The 21,669-nt window shown below is 41.1% G+C and overlaps 2 protein-coding genes across 2 annotated transcripts; both read left to right on the top strand.

Annotated features, from left to right (window-relative positions):
• The first annotated feature begins 1,081 nt into the window (after window positions 1-1,081).
• Window positions 1,082-8,749, top strand: manea (mannosidase, endo-alpha). The gene is made up of 5 exons (XM_050062512.1): window positions 1,082-1,356; window positions 3,216-3,818; window positions 6,003-6,112; window positions 7,438-7,514; window positions 7,700-8,749. The coding sequence occupies exons 2-5, from the start codon at window positions 3,314-3,316 to the stop codon at window positions 8,331-8,333; spliced, it is 1,326 nt and encodes a 441-aa protein (XP_049918469.1). The 5' UTR covers window positions 1,082-1,356; window positions 3,216-3,313; the 3' UTR covers window positions 8,334-8,749.
• Window positions 8,750-10,369: 1,620 nt separating this feature from the next.
• On the top strand, window positions 10,370-17,012 carry fut9a (fucosyltransferase 9a). The gene is made up of 3 exons (XM_050062836.1): window positions 10,370-10,887; window positions 12,638-12,889; window positions 13,218-17,012. Exon 3 carries the CDS (start codon window positions 13,226-13,228, stop codon window positions 14,306-14,308), a length of 1,083 nt encoding a protein of 360 aa, XP_049918793.1. The 5' UTR covers window positions 10,370-10,887; window positions 12,638-12,889; window positions 13,218-13,225; the 3' UTR covers window positions 14,309-17,012.
• Window positions 17,013-21,669: the final 4,657 nt, after the last annotated feature.

Here is a 21,669-nt window from a genome sequence, read left to right as displayed (position 1 = left end):
GAGCTTATCCCAGCTGACATTGGGCGAGAGGCAGGGTGCACCCTGGACAGGTCACCAGACTATCACAGGGCTGACACATAGAGACAGACAACCATTCACACTCACATTCACACCTACGGCCAATTTAGTCATCAATTAACCTGCATGTCTTTGGACTGTGGGAGGAAGCTGAAGCACCCAGAGAAAACCCACACTGACACAGGGAGAACATGCAAGCTCCACACAGAAGGGCTCCCCCACCCTGGGGTTTGAACCAGAAACCCTCTTTCTGCAAGGTGACAGTGCTAACCACTGCACCACCGTGCCACCAAATAAAGAAAGTGTCCTTTAAAATTTTACACAGATATTAACATTGTTAACATGTCAAGTTGACAATGCTATCAGTGTGAATTGCTCAGATCTCCCAGAAACACCTGTTTTGGCACTGGGCCCATACTAAGAGGCTTTGGGGGGACTTAAGTAGATTTGTTATCGATAATATGGGCTCTATTTTCACTTCATGCTCAGAAAATGTTTTTTTTTTGTTTTGGTTTCAATAAATGCAATGGCAGTAAAACCAAAGAATACCATATTATTAATCTAATCATTATTTTGGCCAAACTTCATATGCGCAAATTCAAATATGATAACTCTAAACCCTCTTTATTATGTCTGAAAATAAAACCAAGCAAAACATGAAACCATTTTCTCCACAGACAATAAATATGTGCATCTCCTGTAATGTATTTGTATGAATAAATATTTCCTTCTGGCTTTGTATATGTGCACTGTCCCCTGGTATGTCTTTTTCTGTCCACTTGTTTTATTGTGAATGATTTAAACACTTACCAATATGTGTTTTGTGTTTAAAAGAGAGTAAACAAATAAACACATAATAGATAAATAAATAAATGAATAAAGGTTTTTAGTGAGGATTTATTTGTGTAATTCGCCCTCCCAACCGAATGGGGGCGACATGTGTCAGCCTGCTTCAGGTGAACTGCTCCTTTAACTGTTGTTGACTGGAGAGGAGAAGAGTCAGCTCGTGACAGCAGCTTCCTACATAATATGGATGGGTCAGACTCACTGCGCAGTCGCAGTCGCATCATTTACAGATCAGTGCTGTTTCCGGGACAAGCTACCGAACCAGAAGTGCAGGTTGTGTCCCGTCCTCTGCATCTCATTCATCGAAATAATTCATGAAGACACGTCTGAGCCGTTACACCGGTGCTGTCTAACACCAGAGTCTGTGTTTCAATGGGCCCGGTTATAATACGGGAACAAGAGAAGTGTTTGACTGTCGGAGGATAAAACTAACACTGTGTCACCCCTGTTGTTCTCGGCTGCTGTTGACAAGTCTAAAGTTCATCAGTGCAGGTAGAGTTGGAGCAGCTAACCTTATTAGCTTGTTAATATGTCTTTTAGCATCACTGAGTGTTATGCTAGCAGCTTTAACAGCTGTAATGTGATACAGGTTAGCACGGTTAGCTTCTGTAACTGACTGTTATTGTTTATCTGGCAGCACTTCCGCATTGGGAGCACTGTAGCTAGCTCTCTGTTATCCTCTGGTTTATAGAGATTCATCATTTTATTGATAATTTACAAACATTTTTCCATCAAAACTACCAAACATTTAACAGTTTGTTGCTTTTCTTTGCCTGATATCATAGTAAACTGAGCTGGAGCCTCAACAACTGGTCAGTTAATCGATTACAGAAGATTAATCAGCAACTTTTTTTTGCTAATGATTAATTTATCAGTCTAGATCAGTGGTTTTCAAACATTTTGTGCTCAAGGCACACCAAAGGGTAACCCAAAATCTCACACCTGTATTAATATCTGTGCACAACAGCTTCTATAACGTGTGTTATCAAACTTATCATGACATAAGACAATAAAAATAAGAGAGAATAAGACAGGTAGCTTTTGTGATACTGTCTACTGACCATCTTCGCTGGGGCTTTGTTGTGATTTGCTCTGTACAATAAAGTGATCCATTGTCCCACTCACAGCTTTCTCCTATTCAATGTTATAATCCCTCACACTGGCTGCCAATCAGGGTTTTTGATGGGTCACACACTTATAATTCCCATGCGCCCTGTAAAAGTTGTTTAAATTGAATTATTTTTTTAGCTCTTAATTAGGAAATGGGTGCGCACAACATCCTGTTACAGTTGATTAAACATTCATTCATAAATTTTTGTATAGGCCCAGTTGAATATTGCAATAATATGCCAATGTATGGATATCACAAAATCCCACCGTACGCCTGTATTGGCATTACGGCACACTATCTGAGAACCACTGGTCTAGATTGTTTTATGTGAGTTGCCTTGGATATCAGCTGTAGAGATGTCTGCCTTCTCTCCAATATAATGGAACTAGATGGCTCTCGGCTTGTGGTGCCAAAAAAAATGACTTTTGAAAAATGTATCAGCAATGTCTCTTTCCAGAAATCATGACCCAGCTACTCAAGATAATTCAAAGACCTTGTTGTGAGCAGTTTCATATAGGAACCATTTTCTTTTTACCGAACTACACCCGCCAACCCTATCACCGCGTAGAAGGCAGCTTGCATCTACTGCTAGCTCACTGAGCACAACTGAGCTAGCTAACATTACAGCTCAGTTGAGGAACACGCCATCTTGTGCTTTCACAAGCACGATCCTCTCGTCCATGAGAAGATGCACTCTTCCTTCTGTGTGGTAATTTGGTTGGCAGGTGTGGCTCGGTAAAAAGAAAATAGTTCCTACTGGTCACGGCAACTCACACTAAAACAATCTAGATCTTCATACATAGCGCTTCAGCTAAGAGGAAGAATATGTGTTTTTGATTTTGCGTTGAACTGGCCTTTATAGTAATTTTTTTTCACGCAAAAATGCCAAACATTTGCTTGTGAAATGTAAATACTTGATGCCATTTTTGTGTCAACATCATAGTTTACATTTGGGTTTTGGGCTGCTGGTCAGACAAAACAAGACTTTTGAAGACATTACCTCGAGCTCTAAGATATTCTGATGGGTATTTTTCACTTTAATAGATACAACTATTAATCAAGAAATTAATTACCTAAATAACTGGTAGTGTCAGCCCTAAACGTAACATCTTTGGGTTATGGGACATTCGGACTTTTTATAGACCTAAGAATTAGTTGATTAATCACGTAAATAAGTGTTAGTTGCAGCCATAATGCTCTTTTGTAACACACCTATATCCCTTTTTACTCAAACCTCCAGGCTGAACAAACAGAGCTTCAATGGCACCCTGTCCAACAACATTCCCTCACTGCTGTCTCAACAATGAACTGTGGAAAGCCTCCAGCACTGAGTGAAGAATGGCAAGGTTCAGGCGCAAATCTTGCATCACATTAATAGCTTTAGTGCTGCTCGTACTCATAGTAACCGTGGTCTTGAAGGCGCTGGCACCAGAGGACTCTCCGTTCAACAGCCCTGTCGGCGTGGAGCTGGTCGCGGACAGAAATAATGACAATCGGGTCCAGAAAGACGGCAACAATAAACCTGACAAGACCAAAATGAATGACTCTGCTCAGTCAGACAAGCTGGAAGCTTCACTGAGGAAGTTCCCTCCTCCAAACTACTACGTCCATGCCTTCTACTACGTTTGGTACGGGAGCCCCAAGTTTGATGGTAAATTCATCCACTGGGACCACCCGCAGCTGCCACACTGGGACTTTAAGGTGGCTCAGGGGTATCCACAAGGGAGACACATCCCGCCTGATGACATTGGGTCCAACTTCTACCCCTCGTTAGGGGCTTACAGTTCCAGGGACCCCTCCGTTATAGAGTCTCACATGCAGCAGCTGCGCACAGCCGCCATTGGTAAGATGGAAATCAACTTTAATGTAATCCAGGGGTGTACAATCAATTCAACATTGTAAAATGAATCCACAAGATTTATGGATGCATACTTACCACATTAATTCACGTCAAGTGTTTTTACTTTGAGTTACATTCACTCAGCTACTGCCAAGGCACTCACTTGCCTCATGTTGCCTTACGTAAGAGTGATGTGGGGAAGAAGTATTGGCAGATACCCTTAATGGAGACATCAGAATCTAAATTGTGGGGGAAAAGTAGGATTAGTGTGCTTATTGAAATCACAATGACAATAATGAGGCAACAATAGGTAAATAATAAGGTAATTTTCCTGTAATACGATTAGGGCTGCAACGATTAGTCGACTAATCGATGACTAATCGACTATTAAAATAATTTGTGACTATTTTAGTAGTCGACTAATCGGTTTGAGTCATTTTTCATAGAAAAGTACTATAAAAGTACCCCAAAATACTCTTATTGCAGCTTCTTACATTCAAATACTGGCAGCTTTACACGCTCTCCCATGACGGTGAACTAAAACCCTTTGGCGTGAGTACGAAACAAGACATTAGATGACATAATTTTGGGGTTTGGGAGAGACAGACCGACATTTTTCAACATTTTCACACATTTTTCGATAAAATGATTAGTCGACTAATTGTTAGGTGCATCCCTACGATATATTCAGATCAGAAATCAGAATCAGAAATACTTAATTGATCCTTGTGAGCAAGTTATGATTCATTACAGTTGCACTAATGTGAAGAATAGAGAAATATAAGAAATAAGAATAAGAGTAAGAGGGAAAAAAGTGTGTAATATAGAGCAATAAATAAAATAAAGTAGAAATAAAACGTGCATGAAAATGAAAATAAAATGTGCATTATGCTACCGTGTTTGACACTAGTACTTAAGATATGAAAATTAAAATATTAAAATGATATATATATAGTCACTGTGCTGAGGCAACAATAGAATTAGAGTATGCATAAGAAATATGTGCAGTTATGTGCATTGTATGTTAAATTAAAATATACATTCACGAGGTGAAAAATGTGGCACAGTTGAATTATTGCATCCAATAGATTATTATTATAAATTATAAATGCAGTAGGTTAAAAAGTCCAAATGCTGCTTTTGCAGCAGATTTATGCAAAAAACAAACACATGTAGAATAATGAAACTGATCCTCAGTGCAGTTAACTGTGTTCTACTGTTATGTATCGAATCTAGCAAAAAAAGCAAAAAAAAAAAAACCCAAACTAAATGAGCTAATTTTGTTAATTTTCATTATTATCATTGCATATGGTTATGCTATGTCATTAAATGGTAATAATGAGTTACTAGCCCTATATTATTATAAATAATGCAGCCATACAGTGTCGTAGTTAAGACCACCAAACTGAGACCAAGTCATGACAAAGACCAGACCAGAGTTACGCATTTATGATAAACATGCAAACCATAGGCACCCCTCACATCAATCTGAACGATCCACATCCCTTTATAAACACCCAGACATTAAATGAAGAGTCCCCTTCATTCACCTCTTTTATTGCCATACTGTATATATGTGTGTAAGTTTAAGTGTACCATGAGAAATGTCTCGATAAAATGAAATTTCCTTTGTTTTCTATGAACAAACAAACACAAACAAACATTAAAGAGCCGACTCAACTTAACTCTCTTTGTTCAACACTGTTTGCACAGGCAGTTTAGTGATATCCCTGCCGTTGTGGTCTTGGAATAAAATCCAAAGTCTTCTTTTTCTGAGACCCAGACAAGACAGATTAAAGATGTAGTCGAGTCGAGACTGAGAACTTCAGAAATTGGTCTTGAGGGCCGTCTCGAGACAGAGACTGTGTTACAGCACTGCAGTGATGATAATCAGCAAACTGGTTTTACAGCTTTTCACAGTTTTTTGTTATGCATGTGTCATTTTATGTCATCACACTTTGCAGCAGTCTTATATTTAAATTAAATAGCCTTTTGTCTTTAAACGTACATAATCCATATTTTGACTGATTTGACCAAGAAAACGATTGTCCCTGCCCCTTCTGTATTACTCCTACCACACATTTAATATCACTGCAGTACATTTGCACTACATGAATAACTTATTATATTCATGAACATTATCTACATGTTCTTCTGTCATGTTTGAACTGTAACTTTTATTCCCAGGTGTCCTTGCTGTTTCCTGGTATCCTCCTAACATGAGTGATGATAATGGTGAGCCAGTAGATGACATTGTGCCTTTGCTGCTGGAAGTGGCTCATAAATACCACATTAAGGTCTGTATGATGACAGCAGTGAGTTTAGTAGCCTTTGTTTTTTATTTTGCAGCAGGCTAATGCTGCGTTCACATGGAATCATTGCCGTTCGAAGTTACAGTATTTTAACTTTTTGCCGTCCTCTGTGACAGTATTTACAACTGGATGTTTCTTGGGTCATTCAGGCTAAAACATGGGCAATCTGAACAATTACTAGACAGTACTAGAAAAATTACGTAAGTTAATAAATGCAAAATAATTCTATGTGATATTTTTTATTCCATTCTTTGTAAACAAGGCGGCATTACCATTGCTACATAATGTCGTGCATGTCTTGTTAAATTTTCCTTCCATGCAGTCGGACTGATTGTTTTTCCCGTGCCGTCCAGACAGTGTTGTCCGTCTACCATCTACCTGATTCCATGTGAACGCAGCAGAAATGTTTGATGTACAGAATTCATTAAAAACATCTAGTAAGTTAAAAATTTAAGGGGGATTTATACTTGTGTGGCAGACCCTATACGCACGTGGCCTACGCCAATGTGAGCATTTATACCTGTGGGTTCCTGTGAAGTGCTGTAAGGTTTAGTGGATTCAAAACACACATTAAACACACATTAAACATGGCTTAATGGAGACATTTTCAAACACAAGTACACAAATCAGCTTCACTATAACTCTCAGCATTCACAGACAAACACTTGTCTTTATCTGGACACATTTTCCCCACAAATACAACATGCTAACGTTCTTAGCACAAGCCTATGGCATTTTACACTGTATGAATTAGCCTAGCAGCCAACAAACGTTTCCTCTACTCATATGAAGCCAGGGACAACAGCAACATTTAACAAAGGTAACGTTACAAAATTCGTCTTCATTACAGCTCACAGGGTTCACCGACAAAACAACTGTCTTACACTGAACATTTTTTCCAAACAATTATAACATGCTAACGTTATTAGCACAAGCCTATGGTATTTTACATTGTATAAATTAGCTTAACAACAAGGGGAGATTTTCCTCTGCTCATATGAAGCCAGGATAAATCACACGCAAGACTTAAAATGCTATTTTTGTGGAGGCTTTATTGTCTTCACAATTTATTGTTTCTAATCTGTGTGATTAAAGTCAATAAAAGCTTTGTTTCCACTGAGGGAAATGGTTTCAGCTTACAGAAGGTCTGCGTCGCCAGGAGATGTAGTTACATTTCTGGGAAAATGCACGTCAGGCTATGGCGTAGGGTACAGCATCGATTCAACGCAGAAGTATAAATCCCACATTACGGGGGGAAAATCAGAGAAGTTCATGTCTATAAGAATGTTTTGTCATTTCTGTGTTTACAGGTAGCGTTTCACATCGAGCCATACAAAGACAGAGACGAAGTCAGCATGTTCAACAATGTCAAATACATCATCGACAAGTGAGTGTATTCCATTATTATCCTCCGTCAAATGCCAGCTCCATAATCTTACACTCCCTCTGGAAATCATTCTGACATGATTCCTAGCATCCATCGATAATTACCATGTTTGCATCAGTCTTTTTACTCCTGTGACATTTTCCTTTCTTCGCTTGTTTATCCTGTGTCGTATGCCTCCTCCTCAGATACGGGGAGCACCCTGCTTTTTTTAAGTACCGGACCAACACTGGCAAGCTTCTTCCACTCTTCTACGTGTATGACTCATACTTGATGAACTCGGAGCAGTGGGCCAAACTGCTTAAACACACAGAGAGTAACAGCATCAGGGATACCCCGTATGATGCCATCTTCATCGCTCTGCTGGTGGAGGAGAAACACAAGAGGGAGATCCTGACTGCTGGTTTTGATGGTGTCTACACTTACTTTGCCACTAATGGGTTCTCCTATGGGTCCACTCAGCGGAACTGGGACTCCATTAAAGCTTTCTGCGAAGATAACAACCTGATATTCATCCCGAGCGTGGGCCCGGGGTACATCGACACGAGTATTCGACCCTGGAACTTCCAAAACACTCGAAACCGCATCAACGGCAAATACTACGAGACCTCTCTGAGTGCTGCGTTACAAGCCAGGCCTGATTTCATCTCTATAACGTCTTTTAATGAATGGCATGAGGGGTCTCAGATTGAAATGGCGATCCCCAAAACGGGCCAGACTGTGTATCTGGACTACCTGCCCAATAAACCTGCAATCTACTTGGAGATTACTCGCAAATGGGCTGCGATATTTGGAGGAGAGCGACGAAAATGGCAGGATTGATTGGACTCAGAGCCGCGGCAAATGTTTCTTTTATTGTTGTATAAAATAATTACATGAAAATGAAATGAAGTTGCGCAACGAAATGCAAATGATGTGAACAGCCAACTTATTCTCAAAGCCACAGGCAATCGGACTAAATGATTATAATATTGGCTGCAGTGATGTATGTGATTTTTTACACTTGAGTAAATTATTGTTAATTTAGCTGACTGAACTTATTACTTCTTGTTTACACAGCGTTGTACATTTTGGGATTCATAACGTCTTAACGGCATGTTTTATCACCGACTCCACCGTGTTCAGCTGAAACTGTGCATAGGCATGTTTTGCCCCTCTGTAATCTGTGCCTATATTAAAGCTCAATAGAAATAAATAAAGTGCGCCCTGGAAAAAGGAAGGGAAGTAAACAAAGCAGTCTGCTGGTATAAATCTGTCACCTCACTCTGCTTCCAACTCTGCCTCAGTCCAAAAACAGTACAAGAGAAAGCACAACGTAGATCTTGATATTTGAAAGGCGTGTCGACCTGAAATCTGAGATGAATCATAGTGATGAAAACAGGAGAGGGATGACAGGACAGCAGTTCAGTTACTGAGACGAAATGAAGGTTATTTTTATCTGTGGAATAGTTTTCCTTCTCACTGATGTTCAGATACCGTCGTACATACCTGGAACTTATTGTCATGTGTCACTTAAAGACACTTCGACACCTCTTTGATTTTATTTTCAGAACTTCCATGCTGCAAAAGTTGCATTTTGGAATTTGTATTTCATGTCTCCATCCACTGGTGGGCCATCTTAATAAGAGTATGCATGCATTAAATGATGTTAACTCCACTACAGAAGTCACTAAAATAAGATGGGGGAAAAAAGTCGATATATCGGATATTGGTCAAATGAGTTGTTACATATTGGCATATCGGATATCGGCAAGAAATCCAGAGTCGTGCGTCCCTATTTCTGGCTACCTGGTGAACTCCTCCTCCATTGTTTTCTGCTTGGTTCTGTTTTTGGTCTAGTGCTGAGGGGATCTCTGTGTGTGTTTGAAATCCTTATCCTATACCTAATATGCGTACATGAATATGTATCTTTTGGGAAGCACTGAGCGGTAATTACCACACCACTTCCTGAGAGCCTCCTTACCAGTTGGAGATGCATCACCATAGTAACCCGTGCCAACCTAAGCTCTTTTTTTATCACATCTGTAGACGTTACTTCATCTGTTAGAAAACATACACCACAGGCGAATTGTCGAGTCACAGGCATCTACGTTGTCAGATAATGCTTAAATGAACTAAATGCTAACATCAGCATGCTAACCACTGCTCGGTGGAAATGGGGCATCTGTTTGGTGCTGAGTAAGTCTTGTACAGTGGGTTTTGAGAGCTTTCATTTGAAAAGAAGTGGGCATCCACCAGGCAAAATTGAGGTCTAATGAAGAACACTACTGCTTTGCATTATGGGAATTGGAGGATCCAGTGTTTTTGGAGCTTGAACATTACAGGGAGCAAAAAGTGGCGATTCTTTGGCTGCTGCTCCATCGATTTTTGACCACTGACTTGTTCCCCAACTTATGGAAGTGTGATAATAAATCACCGTAGTGCCCCTTTAAATTATTAAGCAATGAGCTAATAGGCATAATTTGTGATGTTAAATGTTTAATGGGGCCACTGGTCACATTTGGAAGCTCAAATGCCTCTTTGTTAATAGTGGAATAATTAACCCACTGCTGAGGCATTGATCTGTGGCAATGATGTAAATACCATCATGAAAATGTTAGTTTTCTAGTTAGTGGCTGTGGTGCATTATCATCAGTGACTGGCGGTTCATAGTTCAGGCTTTGGCTTACCACTACATCTCTAAAAGGCAGCCACGTACCACATAGAGCTCCCATTATTTTGTTAGGAGGCAAAGGAGACGATACAGGCCACGAGGGGGGAAACCTTTTGATCCGCAGCAGCGATGATTCACCTGCTTATTCAAAGGAGAGCCTTCAGCAGATGATTGAAGTTTAATATGCACTAACGCTGAATCTCATCTCACACACACGCACACACACATAACACACACACACACGCACTGGAGCTCCGCCACAGCCTGCAGCTGCATTGACCGTAAACAGAGCAAGGTAGCGCATGGGCAGCCAGCAGGGAATTATTCCACATCGCATCACATCACTGAGCATACATGGCGTCCTCACACACCGAGCCATGAATTTAGTGTGCAGGCTGACCGGGTAGCCGCCAATTTTTTTAAATTTATTTTTTATTTTTTATTTTGCAGCCATCATTCTTTGCGTCGGTGTGCAGCAGCAGCAGCAGCAGCGGGGGAAAAATTCAGCGCACATTGCTACAGTAGGTATCATTTTTCTGGATCAAGACGATGGATGTGGGCTCATCCGGATCTATTCCTGCAAATACGGCGGACGGGCGCGATTTTCTATTCCAAACGCATCCGCATCTTCCGTATGTTGCAAGGTGTCTTTGAAAAAAGGGTACACGGACCTCTAGAGGAAATGAGAAGAAAGGGCTATTTTGACTCACGCCTGTCGAGATGGTGAGTGAAATGCATGGCTGTGTGTTTTTTCCTCTCCCTGCACCCTATGGCTGAGCAGCGGTACCTGCTTTTGACGGCAAATCCTCGCCAGCTAATTAGGAATGATCTCTCACTGTAAAAACACTGACTGGTTCCTTCCCATTTTCCTCGAGGTGTTTATTCTTACATGCATATTTTCTTGTATATTGTCAATGCATTGCACTTTATGTGGATATAAAGGTTTTTCACCAGTGATTTTGCATGGCACTACTGTACATTTTCCAGCAGCATCCTCCACGCTATTATTTATATTCTGCGCGTTTTTGGTGCGCAAAAGGGTGCCGTGAAAATATCCCAGTGAATCTCTCAATATTCTCATCAACTTGGATGCAGTGTCACGCCTAAAGACAACCATTTTAACACAGTGGCTCGACTATATAGCATCACGTTTTTAAAATGACCTTCAGTGCTCGCTGGCTGGGAATTAATTCTCACCTGGGATGGAGTGTCCTTTCACAATCAGTGCTGTGGCCTGCTTTACACAAAACACATCAATCAGAGTGAAATTAGGTGGAGAAATGCCATTTTGCAGCCTCTCCGTTTGCCCTTTAGCCTACCTGTTACTAAAACCACATCAGGGATTTGATGCATCAGAGTGATGCTACCAAAATCTGTGGTTGCGTTTTTTTTAATCATCCCCTGCCTCCTCTCCAGTCATTTCCAACGTAGCCCCGCTGCAGACTACTCACCCATGCGGTGCTCTTCCCCGTGTCCCAAATACATCACAATGCATTTGACAAAACCCCAGTTATGTTGTTTAAAATCTGAGTGGATGCTTGAGCTGCACATGTCTCGCTCAGGTCTCATTTGTTGGCGCAGAGATGCAAAGAGGAGAGGGGGGGAATCATGAGTGTGTGAGCCCTCTCATATTAAATGCTCTGACCTCAGCGCCATCACCATGGAGACACTATAACTTTACCACACACTGCATATTTAATAGGCCTGATTTTGATCTCTGCACTTCTGCACACTTCTCTGAGTCCATACTGTGTTGTGACGCCGACGTATGAAGGTATGCTGCGTCCTCTGAGGCAAAGAGCTTATCACTGCTGCACACAGCAAACATGTTACAAGTGTGTAAGAGGATTTGCATGCATGAAAATGTATTGATACCACAAGCCTTTAAAAGGAATACACTTATCTGGCGCCTGATCGTGTGGCCTTTGAGTACGGATCTTTGTACCTGGGTCACAGATGGGCGAGATGAGGGGGTGCTGTCATACATAAGGCCAGTATCTTTCCCCATATGTCACATTGGACGATGACACGAGGAAAATGAGTGCTGGAGCTTGTCTCACTGATTAAATCCACTTCAGTATAGTGTGGATTTTTTTTAAAAAGTCACCTCTTGAGATCTATTTCTGCTGTATGGCCTCTTTATGCAACATGCAGGTGTACTGAGCCCTAGAGAGCCAGAGAGTCGGGGGGCCTTTCTACTCTCCTCAGCCTTAAGATGGCAGCATTCTCTTACAGTACATCGTGTATGCCAAAAACTAATAACTGGAAGCTTACATCCATGCTTAACTGGGAAATTTGAAATAACATCCCTGATGAATTTTGCAATCATCTTTGTGTTTTCATTTGACTTCCCAGCTAATTTAGAAGATTTGTTTGTGAAAATAAAGCTCTGCAAGTTCATTGCATGCTTCCTTCTGCAATCTTCAGATTCTCTAGCCCCTAATTGATTCTCTCTTTCTCTGCTCACGTAAAGGAGGCGTCACTGAGAAGACCTGTACGTTCAAGATCAAGCACACCTCATTAGATCATTAAGGATCATTGTTAACCTGCGTCGAGAGCGAAAGGAGCATCTCTTGGCCGTGACCTGCAATTTTTTTTGTTTGTCTATGAGCCCTGAATCACAAAGAAGATTGATCCCAACATCGACCCAATGTAGGAACTGCTCCCTCCGACTCCCGCGACCTCGACTCTTGCTTGGATTTCAGCATTCAGTCAAATCCACCAGGTTTGTTCCTTAATGAGGCCGAGGAGGCGACACATTTTTCTTTATGAGTATTGATCCAAACTGGTGGGTTGCCTTAAGCACAGCGGGGTGCATACTCATGGATTAGAGCAAGAATAGGAACACTGTGTTCACATGCAGATGCTCACCAGCCAACTGTATTTAATTGAGGTACAAATGATGCTCAGAGTCAATGATCCGTTATAATAGGCACCATAGACACTTGATGGTAATGTGTGCTGGTGGTAATACCTGTGCATGATTAGATGATCAGTCTGGATGCTGTGTCCTGTCGATCATGACTTTTTTCTCTCCTCTGTGCCCTTTCCAGGACAGAGTATGCCATCTGCACCTTTTCACAGAATCCTACGACCCCTTCTGCTCGGCACTTTCATACTGGGATGCTTTGTGACTCTGTTTTTGATGTATTTTAAACCATCCACCAGCTGGTTATCGGGTCCCGTAGAGTCGACAGTATCCACAGACCGGGTCAAGAACCTCTTCTCCACCAAGAGCGATAAAAACGTGACGACCGTGCTGATCTGGCTCTGGCCCTTCGGACAAACCTACGACCTGAGCGTGTGCAGCTCTCTCTTTAACATCGACGGCTGTTTCATCACAGCGGACAGGAACCTCTACAACAAGTCGGATGGGGTCGTCATCCATCACCGAGACATCTGCACTGACCTGTCCAACCTGCCGCCGCTCCAGCGACCATCCTTCCAGAAGTGGATATGGATGAACTTGGAGTCGCCGTCGCACTCCTCCCAGCTGCCTGGGATCGAGAACCTGTTCAATCTGACTCTCAACTACCGTCAGGATGCTGACATTGAAGTGCCTTATGGGTCCATTGTAGCAGCGGAGGGCGAGGAGGACTTCGTCCCACCCAGCAAGAACAAGCTGATCTGCTGGATTGTGAGCAACTGGAACCAGGACCACGTGCGGGTGAAATACTACAATGAGCTGTACAAACACATTGAGGTTCACGCGTACGGACAAGCCTTCGGGGAGTACATCTCTGACCAAGACTACTTCCCCACCATCGCCAGCTGCAAGTTCTACCTGGCTTTCGAGAACTCCATCCACAAGGACTACATTACTGAGAAACTCTACAACCCGCTCTCTGTGGGGACAGTGCCAGTGGTTCTTGGCCCGCCCAGGCAGAACTATGAGAACTTTATCCAGGGAGACGCCTTCATCCATGTGGACGACTTCACCTCGCCCAAGGAGCTGGCCGATTACCTGCTGCTCTTGGACAAGAACGAGGAAATGTACCTCAGGTACTTTGAGTGGAGGCGGCACTTTAAAGTAAAGAAGGCCTATTTCTGGGCAGAGCACACATGCCTGGCTTGTGATTACCTGCGTAGGCACAAGGAGTACAAGGCATTCAATAACCTTGACAAGTGGTACTGGGGCGGATAGTGCTTTGAAGGGCTATGCAGTGCTTGTTTTGTTGTTAAAGGCCGTGCTTTAAGATTTTTGTCCTTTGGTTAACATGAAGGTTCATTACTGTTCTGTCCAGAGCTCCCGAATGATGTTTTCTATTGGTTCAGTGGCCCAGTGAGACATCCATCTTGTTTTATTTTAATCTGCAAGCCAATTCTGCCAAGCCTTACTTTGCCTTTTGTGTTATTCATTTACTATTTATTTTCAATGAATTGCAAATGCACTACATTTGTTATTATTTCCATGTTTTGCTTAACATGACGACATTTGCTGCTATTTTTTTTTAATGTTTTTGTGCTATTATTGGTGTGAATGCTTGATTGTATGGATGTTCCTGTTTAACAGACAACATTCATGATGCAAGGCTGATTTTTTCTCTCTCAAAATTTTACCTTTTCATGAAGCGGACATCAGAATAGTGTTGGCTACAGATGGAGACTGACATAAAAAGTGCAAATATTTATGTAATATTTATTCAAGTGAGGCATTATATGATAAAAAAAACAACAATCTCATCTGTGCTAGTGATGCAGTCACCTATGCAGTGTTTACTGAACTCAAAAAGTGAAAGTAGTTCAATTGTGTCATGTACATATTGTGTATTTTTGGAATTATGTAGCTGTCATTTTTTTCCATACTTTTTATTTGTTGTAAATTTGCATTTGCACTGCAGCTGTCACCGATCTTTACATATGTACAGCAGGACGGACGGACGGACATCGTGTTAACGCGGTCGTAGATGGCATATTGTGATCATTACCCCGGTAGTCTCCGACAGCAGATGTGACTCTGCTCTGTGAGAGGGAGGTTACTATTTTAATCATGTTGTGAATTGTTCATTGTCACATGTGATGTGTCACAGTGCAGTGGGATCCCGTGTGGACGATGATAGTACAGTACAGAGCCGCTGTACTGCAATATGAAACTCCTAGACACCTCATTATGTTGCACTCTGATTTGATATGTAGTTTTTAATTGAATCCAGGGAAGGGAAAGAGCACAAAATGCACAAATTTACTGACGTTACTTTGCTGTGCGTACTGTACTGTCATCCCACAATGTGACATTTAATATTTACACTGATATTTTCAACCATTTCAAGCAGATATTAACATGCAGGTGAAGTGGGTGTGAATTCGAGATCTGCCCACATGTTTGGGACCTGTGAAAGATGAGAAAAGTTCACAACTACTGCAAGACTATCCATATTTCTGTCTTTGAATCATCACAGTGTTGTTTTGGGAGTAAGAGGTTGCATGTGAAAGACATTTTCTTTTATTATTACACTCCTGTTTACAACCTACACCACTCAAGATCACACAACGAAAAGCATCAGCATCTGTAGATATCACGTTTAAATGTTGTCAGAACAGCAAATCCACTGAACAATGCATCTCAACAGCACTCAGCAGCTATTGACATGACGGTTAAGTTTTTAACAGAACGAACTGTGCAAAACCAAGTCAACATTTTATGCAAGATGAGCCGGCGTCTTCTTGGTCAGAGTACTCAAAAACATGTTTCAGGTTATTATCATTTTGATATTTCTTCACTGTCAAGGGGACCATTGATGTAAATTAGGATGAAGTCAATTATTTTTCTTATGGGATATGGTTCCAAACGCCATATAGTGAAACCTGTATATAAACCTCGTAGTGAACTGAATCATCACCTGGACCCAACCAACTAACACAGATCATTCCTGTACCAGACGGAGGGAGCTCCAGCAGTGTTTGCATTCATGGGGAAAAGAAACTTGTATATATTTTTAATGTTCAAATCTCTTTATAACATGCAAGTGTTGTCGGGCAGTGAGTTAAAAGCGCTGCACCTTTGTAGGTAACGTTGGTGCTTCAAAAGGCTGTGAATCAAGGCGAAGAGAGAGCGACACTTGAAAAGGATAACCAGCTTCAGAGACAATGGTTTTAGTGTTGTGAGGTGGACGTTTTCATCAAGGGAGGCGATTTTACACTTTTATTTTTTATTATTATTAGCTGGTAATCTTGTTGGCATGACCTGATTGAAAAAGTCGTGCCAAAATGCAGCAGAGATATAGCACTTTTATTCATGTGGAGTTGTGTGACTCACTGTGCTGGTGGCTGTCTTTAGATGGAGCTATTGTGAGTACAGAAACTGTCATCCAAGACCTCGGCTGTCCCACTGATTAACTATGAAACTGCCACTCATGGTTTCATAATGTACAGTCCATGTATGAATACAATGGTTTCTTGTCAAATGTGGTTGGTGACTTTAAGGAACAAAAGTTGTTTTATTTTCTTCGTGTTGTCCGTCTCTTTCACCCTCTCTCTTTCCCTTTCTCTCTTTTTTGCACAAAAACAAACACGGGGAGCCGTGGCTTCTCTGCCCAACACCCCCACCCCCTGTCTGAGTCTGTGAGCGTGTCACAGCACCAGAGAGTGAATCAAGATGTCTCTGGATACTGTCTGACCTGGCACTGATTTCGCCAGGGTTACTTAAAAACACTGTATACCAAGTGGGATGAAATCTTTGTGTGTGGTTGAACATGACGATTTCTCCAGAAATGCTCATTTTCTGCCAGTTTCACTGAAATGATCAGTGAGTCAATCAGTACAAGTTTTTTGCCAAATCATTGTATTTTGCCAAATGTTGTGTTTTAACTGTAGATGTCTGATAGTGTCAAAGAAAATAAAGATATGGACAAATGAGCAAACATGAGTGGAGCACACAAGAATTATTATTTGATGGTAAACTTTGGAGATCCTACACTGAAACCAGCGTTGCCAGATTCATGACAGTTGATACGATAATTTTGCCCTCCGGACAATGAACGTTCAACAACGCTAAAAGGTAGCACAATGTGCAATAATTTGAGCATTTAGTGATGCTTTCAATTGGTTTTAGCCTGCACTGTCTCATTTAATTCATTTCCCAACATGGTCAGGAGAGCAAAATATGGATCCTACGTCTGTTGTAGCGACTGCAGGAAACAAACAAAAAGTCGCTGAGAGGCTGGGGCTGGGCCTGGTTAACCTGTCTGACATGCCAACACAAGATTGAAATACGTCAAATAAATTTATTACTGCAAAGGAAGCAACTTAAAGTGCACAAACTTAGAATTAAGATGATCACAGCGAACAAAGAAAAGCGCAGTCAACAAAAAATACAGCGATCCACTCACCAAAAAACCATACAGGTGAAGATGAGGTGTTCATATAGATCATGAGTGTCACCGCCCATACCCATGTGACCTGACTCTCCCAATAACCGCAATCACAACAAAATAATAAATAATAGTATCCTAAAACACTAACCACAGACATATAACGATATAAAAATATAAACCATCCCTAAACGGACTAATCTTACAAGATTCATTCATTTCTAAATTAATTCATGGATCTTACGTCTTTGTTTATGCTTATCTTTTCATGTGACCTCTTTCCAGCCAATCATGTTTTTTGTACGCTATGATGAATGTGACCCGCAAACACGCTTTCGTTCTGGAGCTGTGTTCAAGTGTTCAAGTCGAGTTGCTTTGAATGCACCAATGAGCCCAGTAATTAGCTCAAAACTGTTTTGATGCAGTGCATGAACAGACTCCCAGTCACGCTGTCATGTAATTTAATTTTGTAATAGCAGGTTATTACAAATATTGTCAGACTGATGGACATGTGGACTTTTTTTTTTTTTGGAGTTATGACTCATACCCCCTTCCATGCATCATAACTGTATCAGCTTGCTTGAAAAAAAATGCTGTGGGTAGATTTTTGTGGGCGTGTCAAAGTAATTTAAACACGCGTGTTGTAAAATTATGCATTCACACTATTTGTTCTCTTGGTTATGACTCATGTATGTCAATTTTCCTCAAAACATGAGATAAGGCCTCATATTTCCCATCTCCCTGATTCTGTTGTACTGGTTCCCTTAAAAGGAATAGTCTGACATTTTGGGAAATAGGGGAGAATGGGGTTGGTTGTCACATTTATTAGATATCACACTCTTTGACACACTCTGTCAAATTTAACGACATTTTGTTTTTCTCAAACCATCTTTTCAATTTATTCATTTCTGTTGTGATCTCCATCAAAAGCAGCTGTTATCTCTGGAGCATAAAATAGTGGTATCATCCGCAAATAACACAAATTTTAATGTTTTTGAAAGTCAAAATCTTTAGTCAATAAAAAAATTTTGGTCCCAATACTGACCCCTGGGGTACACCACAAGTAATGTTATGAAATGATTACATTATATTTTATATTATATATATTATATTCACCCATTTGAACAAATTGCTGCCTGTTAACGTACAGTTACGTTATTTATGTTACAGAGGTTAGAGTTAGGAAAGGAAACATAGTAAAGACGCACCTTAAAATGACTTAAAGTTCACTCAAAGTCCACATGGTTCAGGACACGTGTCTCCTAGGGAAAAGTCCTGGGGGAAAGTCCATGGTTTGGTGACCCATCCACCACTTCAGTCTTGCTCTTTATGACCACTCAGGACTACTTTCTCTTTTTCTTCTGACAGCACATTGATCACATGATCGCAGCCCTCGAAAAAATGTGGGTAATGCAGGAATTACTGGCTCATGATGACATGGGATATGTACAAATTTGGGTGCATTATTACTTTTCATTATGAGAACAGCCTGTTACCAGCTCATATCTTTAGACCATAATAAGCTCACAATTTAGGCTTCCGTTACACACTCAAAGGGAATCTATTAACGATACCATTTTTTAAGGCATCCAAATTACAGTAAATAGTGTGACGACCAACCCCATTCTACCCTACAGTTATTTGCTTTCCAGCCAAGAACTAGATGAGAAAATTGATACCACTCTCCAAATTAGATTCCCTGTGTTAATTGGTGAGCTTTAAAGCTGCTGGTGGGTGGATTTCATTAGTTTTGGACAGAGCCATGCAAGCTTTTTGCCCTGTTAGCCTGTATTTATGCTATGCTAAGCTAACCAGCTGCTGGCTGTAGCCTCATATTTACCTTAAAAACTTGAGAATGGTATCCATTTTCTCATATAATTCAAGGCAGTGAGTCAGGGCATTTCGCAAAATGTCAAGCTGTTCCTTTAAATTTGAGTATTTCCATTATTTTAATGGCTCTTGTTTGACTTCTTCAGGTCAGACAAAGGTAGCTGGTCTTAACACATTCTACATGAAGCCACCTAATATAGTATTCTCTCATCTATACCAAATATAATTTCCATTAATGTTGCCCACACTGTTCTCCAGTGCCATGTAATGCAGGCGGAGGTATAAATAGAAATGCAAAAGCCTTGATAAGTGATTGATGAGAGCAAGGAGAGTGTGTTGTGTTGGTTACGGCTCGATCCTTTGGCTGTTGTTGGTTACCCCATATCCTCGCTAGCTCTCTGGTATTTACAGTCGTCTCCTCCACCGCACGACAGAGATGACACATCTTTGTCAACTGCCTCTGCTGAACGGTGCGGGTCAAACTGTGTGTGTGTTGGCGGGATCAGTGGCGCACATAATCCATCGATGTCAGTTGGGGATTAATGTGAAAGTTCAGGTGGCGGGGGGGATTGTCCCACCACTTTTCAGAACTCAAGACAGTGTCACGGAGGAGAATGTCAAAGGTGTGTCTTGCAGTGAAGAACACACACGAAGTTATTACCTGGCTCTGCTGTTCCTCTCGGACAAAGCCTCTATATATAGCGTCTTTCAGCTCATTGTTTTTTTAGGCCTGAAACTTAACTGTTTTTGGCTCAGTCTAACCATCCTCATAACATGCTCTGTACAGCTGTTGTCACTGCTCAGCATCATACTGCAGTCAGACAAGGTTAGCAACTTGCTAAAACAGCCCTAAGAGCCCAAGAATTCCCCCGAGACTGAGTGGAGATCAAAAAATAGAACAAAAAGACAGTGAATATTGGACTTAACATTTATGAGGTGGCCAAAACACAGCTCCAAAAAAAAGAAAAGCAAAGCACGTTTATTGAAATAGCACATTTCAGCAACAGGGCAACTCAAAGTGCTACATAAAACATTAAAAGTTCAAAAGAAACACATTATAAAAGGACATTTAAATACAATAAAATTGCTCATTCAAGAGCCAATGAAATAGAAAATAAAAACAGATTGAGGCCAGTATAAAATTCAAGGATAAAAATCAGACAGCAGCAAACAGAAGTCTTCCGTTTTGAATTAGATGTTCTGAATGCAACACTTAGAGCAATAATATAGCCTACCACTATTTATATATATATAGTGGAGTAATGGCATCCTGAGCAGAGAAACTCACACTTCCTCTGTGTCTGTCTGAGCTTCTCTGTGTTTTGTTGTTGTAGCCTCACAGCTGTGTTAGTGCATCTGTGTATTCTGCTAGCTAATTAGCTTATCGTTGCGGCTTTGCACTGCACTCATATGGCAGTGAACCCCTAATATCAGGATGTTGTGATTGTGGAAGCATACCATCCATCCTCTGGTACCCCCTTGGTTAACACTGTTAGCTCTGTTGGCATGTTGCCATTATAGAGTACTTCAGAGATGCCATTTTTCTGTAGGCTAACATGGAAGTTAGCGTCGCCCTGGTTCCTTTGTTAAAAAGCCAGTGGGATTTTTACATTGGATTTTGGATTATTGCAGAAAATAAGCTCTGTGGCAAACAAACATCTAATACTTCCATGTTTTGTTCATCAAGATAATCTTCACAAATGAACACCACTTTTATGATTTTTGAAGCTTAAATGAGATCACCAGAGGTAAAAAGATGACCTTAGGCTATAAATGAACTACACAGCATGGTCGCAGGACTTAATGAGACTCCCACAACACTGCTGCTGTAAAGCCACGTTCGGCATGATGACATGGCATGATGTTCTGTGGTCTCATTTAGCCACCTTTTTTAAGACATGAGAGCTTCAAAACTAATGAGTGGAGTATTTACCCAGGTAGCTATAGGACTTGGCCCAGTTGAGGCTGTGTTCTGGCTCCATGGTACCAAATGTGAGCCAGTTTTGGCCCATTTAATTTTGACCAAATCTGGCCCAGATGTGGGTATTACAAATACAGGTCTATTCCAGCTGACAAATGGCAGGTGGATGAGTCGGTGACCAGCACTAAAGCGGGTCCTGGCCAGTTGATGGTTGCCAAATCTGGGCCCAATTAAGTGTTTTAAAAACGGGCCTATCCCTGCTGGGACATGGCTGCCGAGCGAAACGGCTGCCAGCAACAACTGGTTCTGGCCCTTTAATTTTTGCGGAATGACGCATTTTATGTCGTAGAACAAAACATATTTCAAGCGTTCAAAAAACAAATTGACTTCAAAACGAAGGAACTGGGAGTGCTAAAATGCTAACTCATTTTCGGACTCATTCCT

Source organism: Epinephelus moara, chromosome 14 (assembly GCF_006386435.1).
Source record: "Epinephelus moara isolate mb chromosome 14, YSFRI_EMoa_1.0, whole genome shotgun sequence".
NCBI lineage: Eukaryota > Metazoa > Chordata > Actinopteri > Perciformes > Serranidae > Epinephelus > Epinephelus moara.
This window is presented reverse-complemented; position numbering and strand designations above follow the sequence as displayed.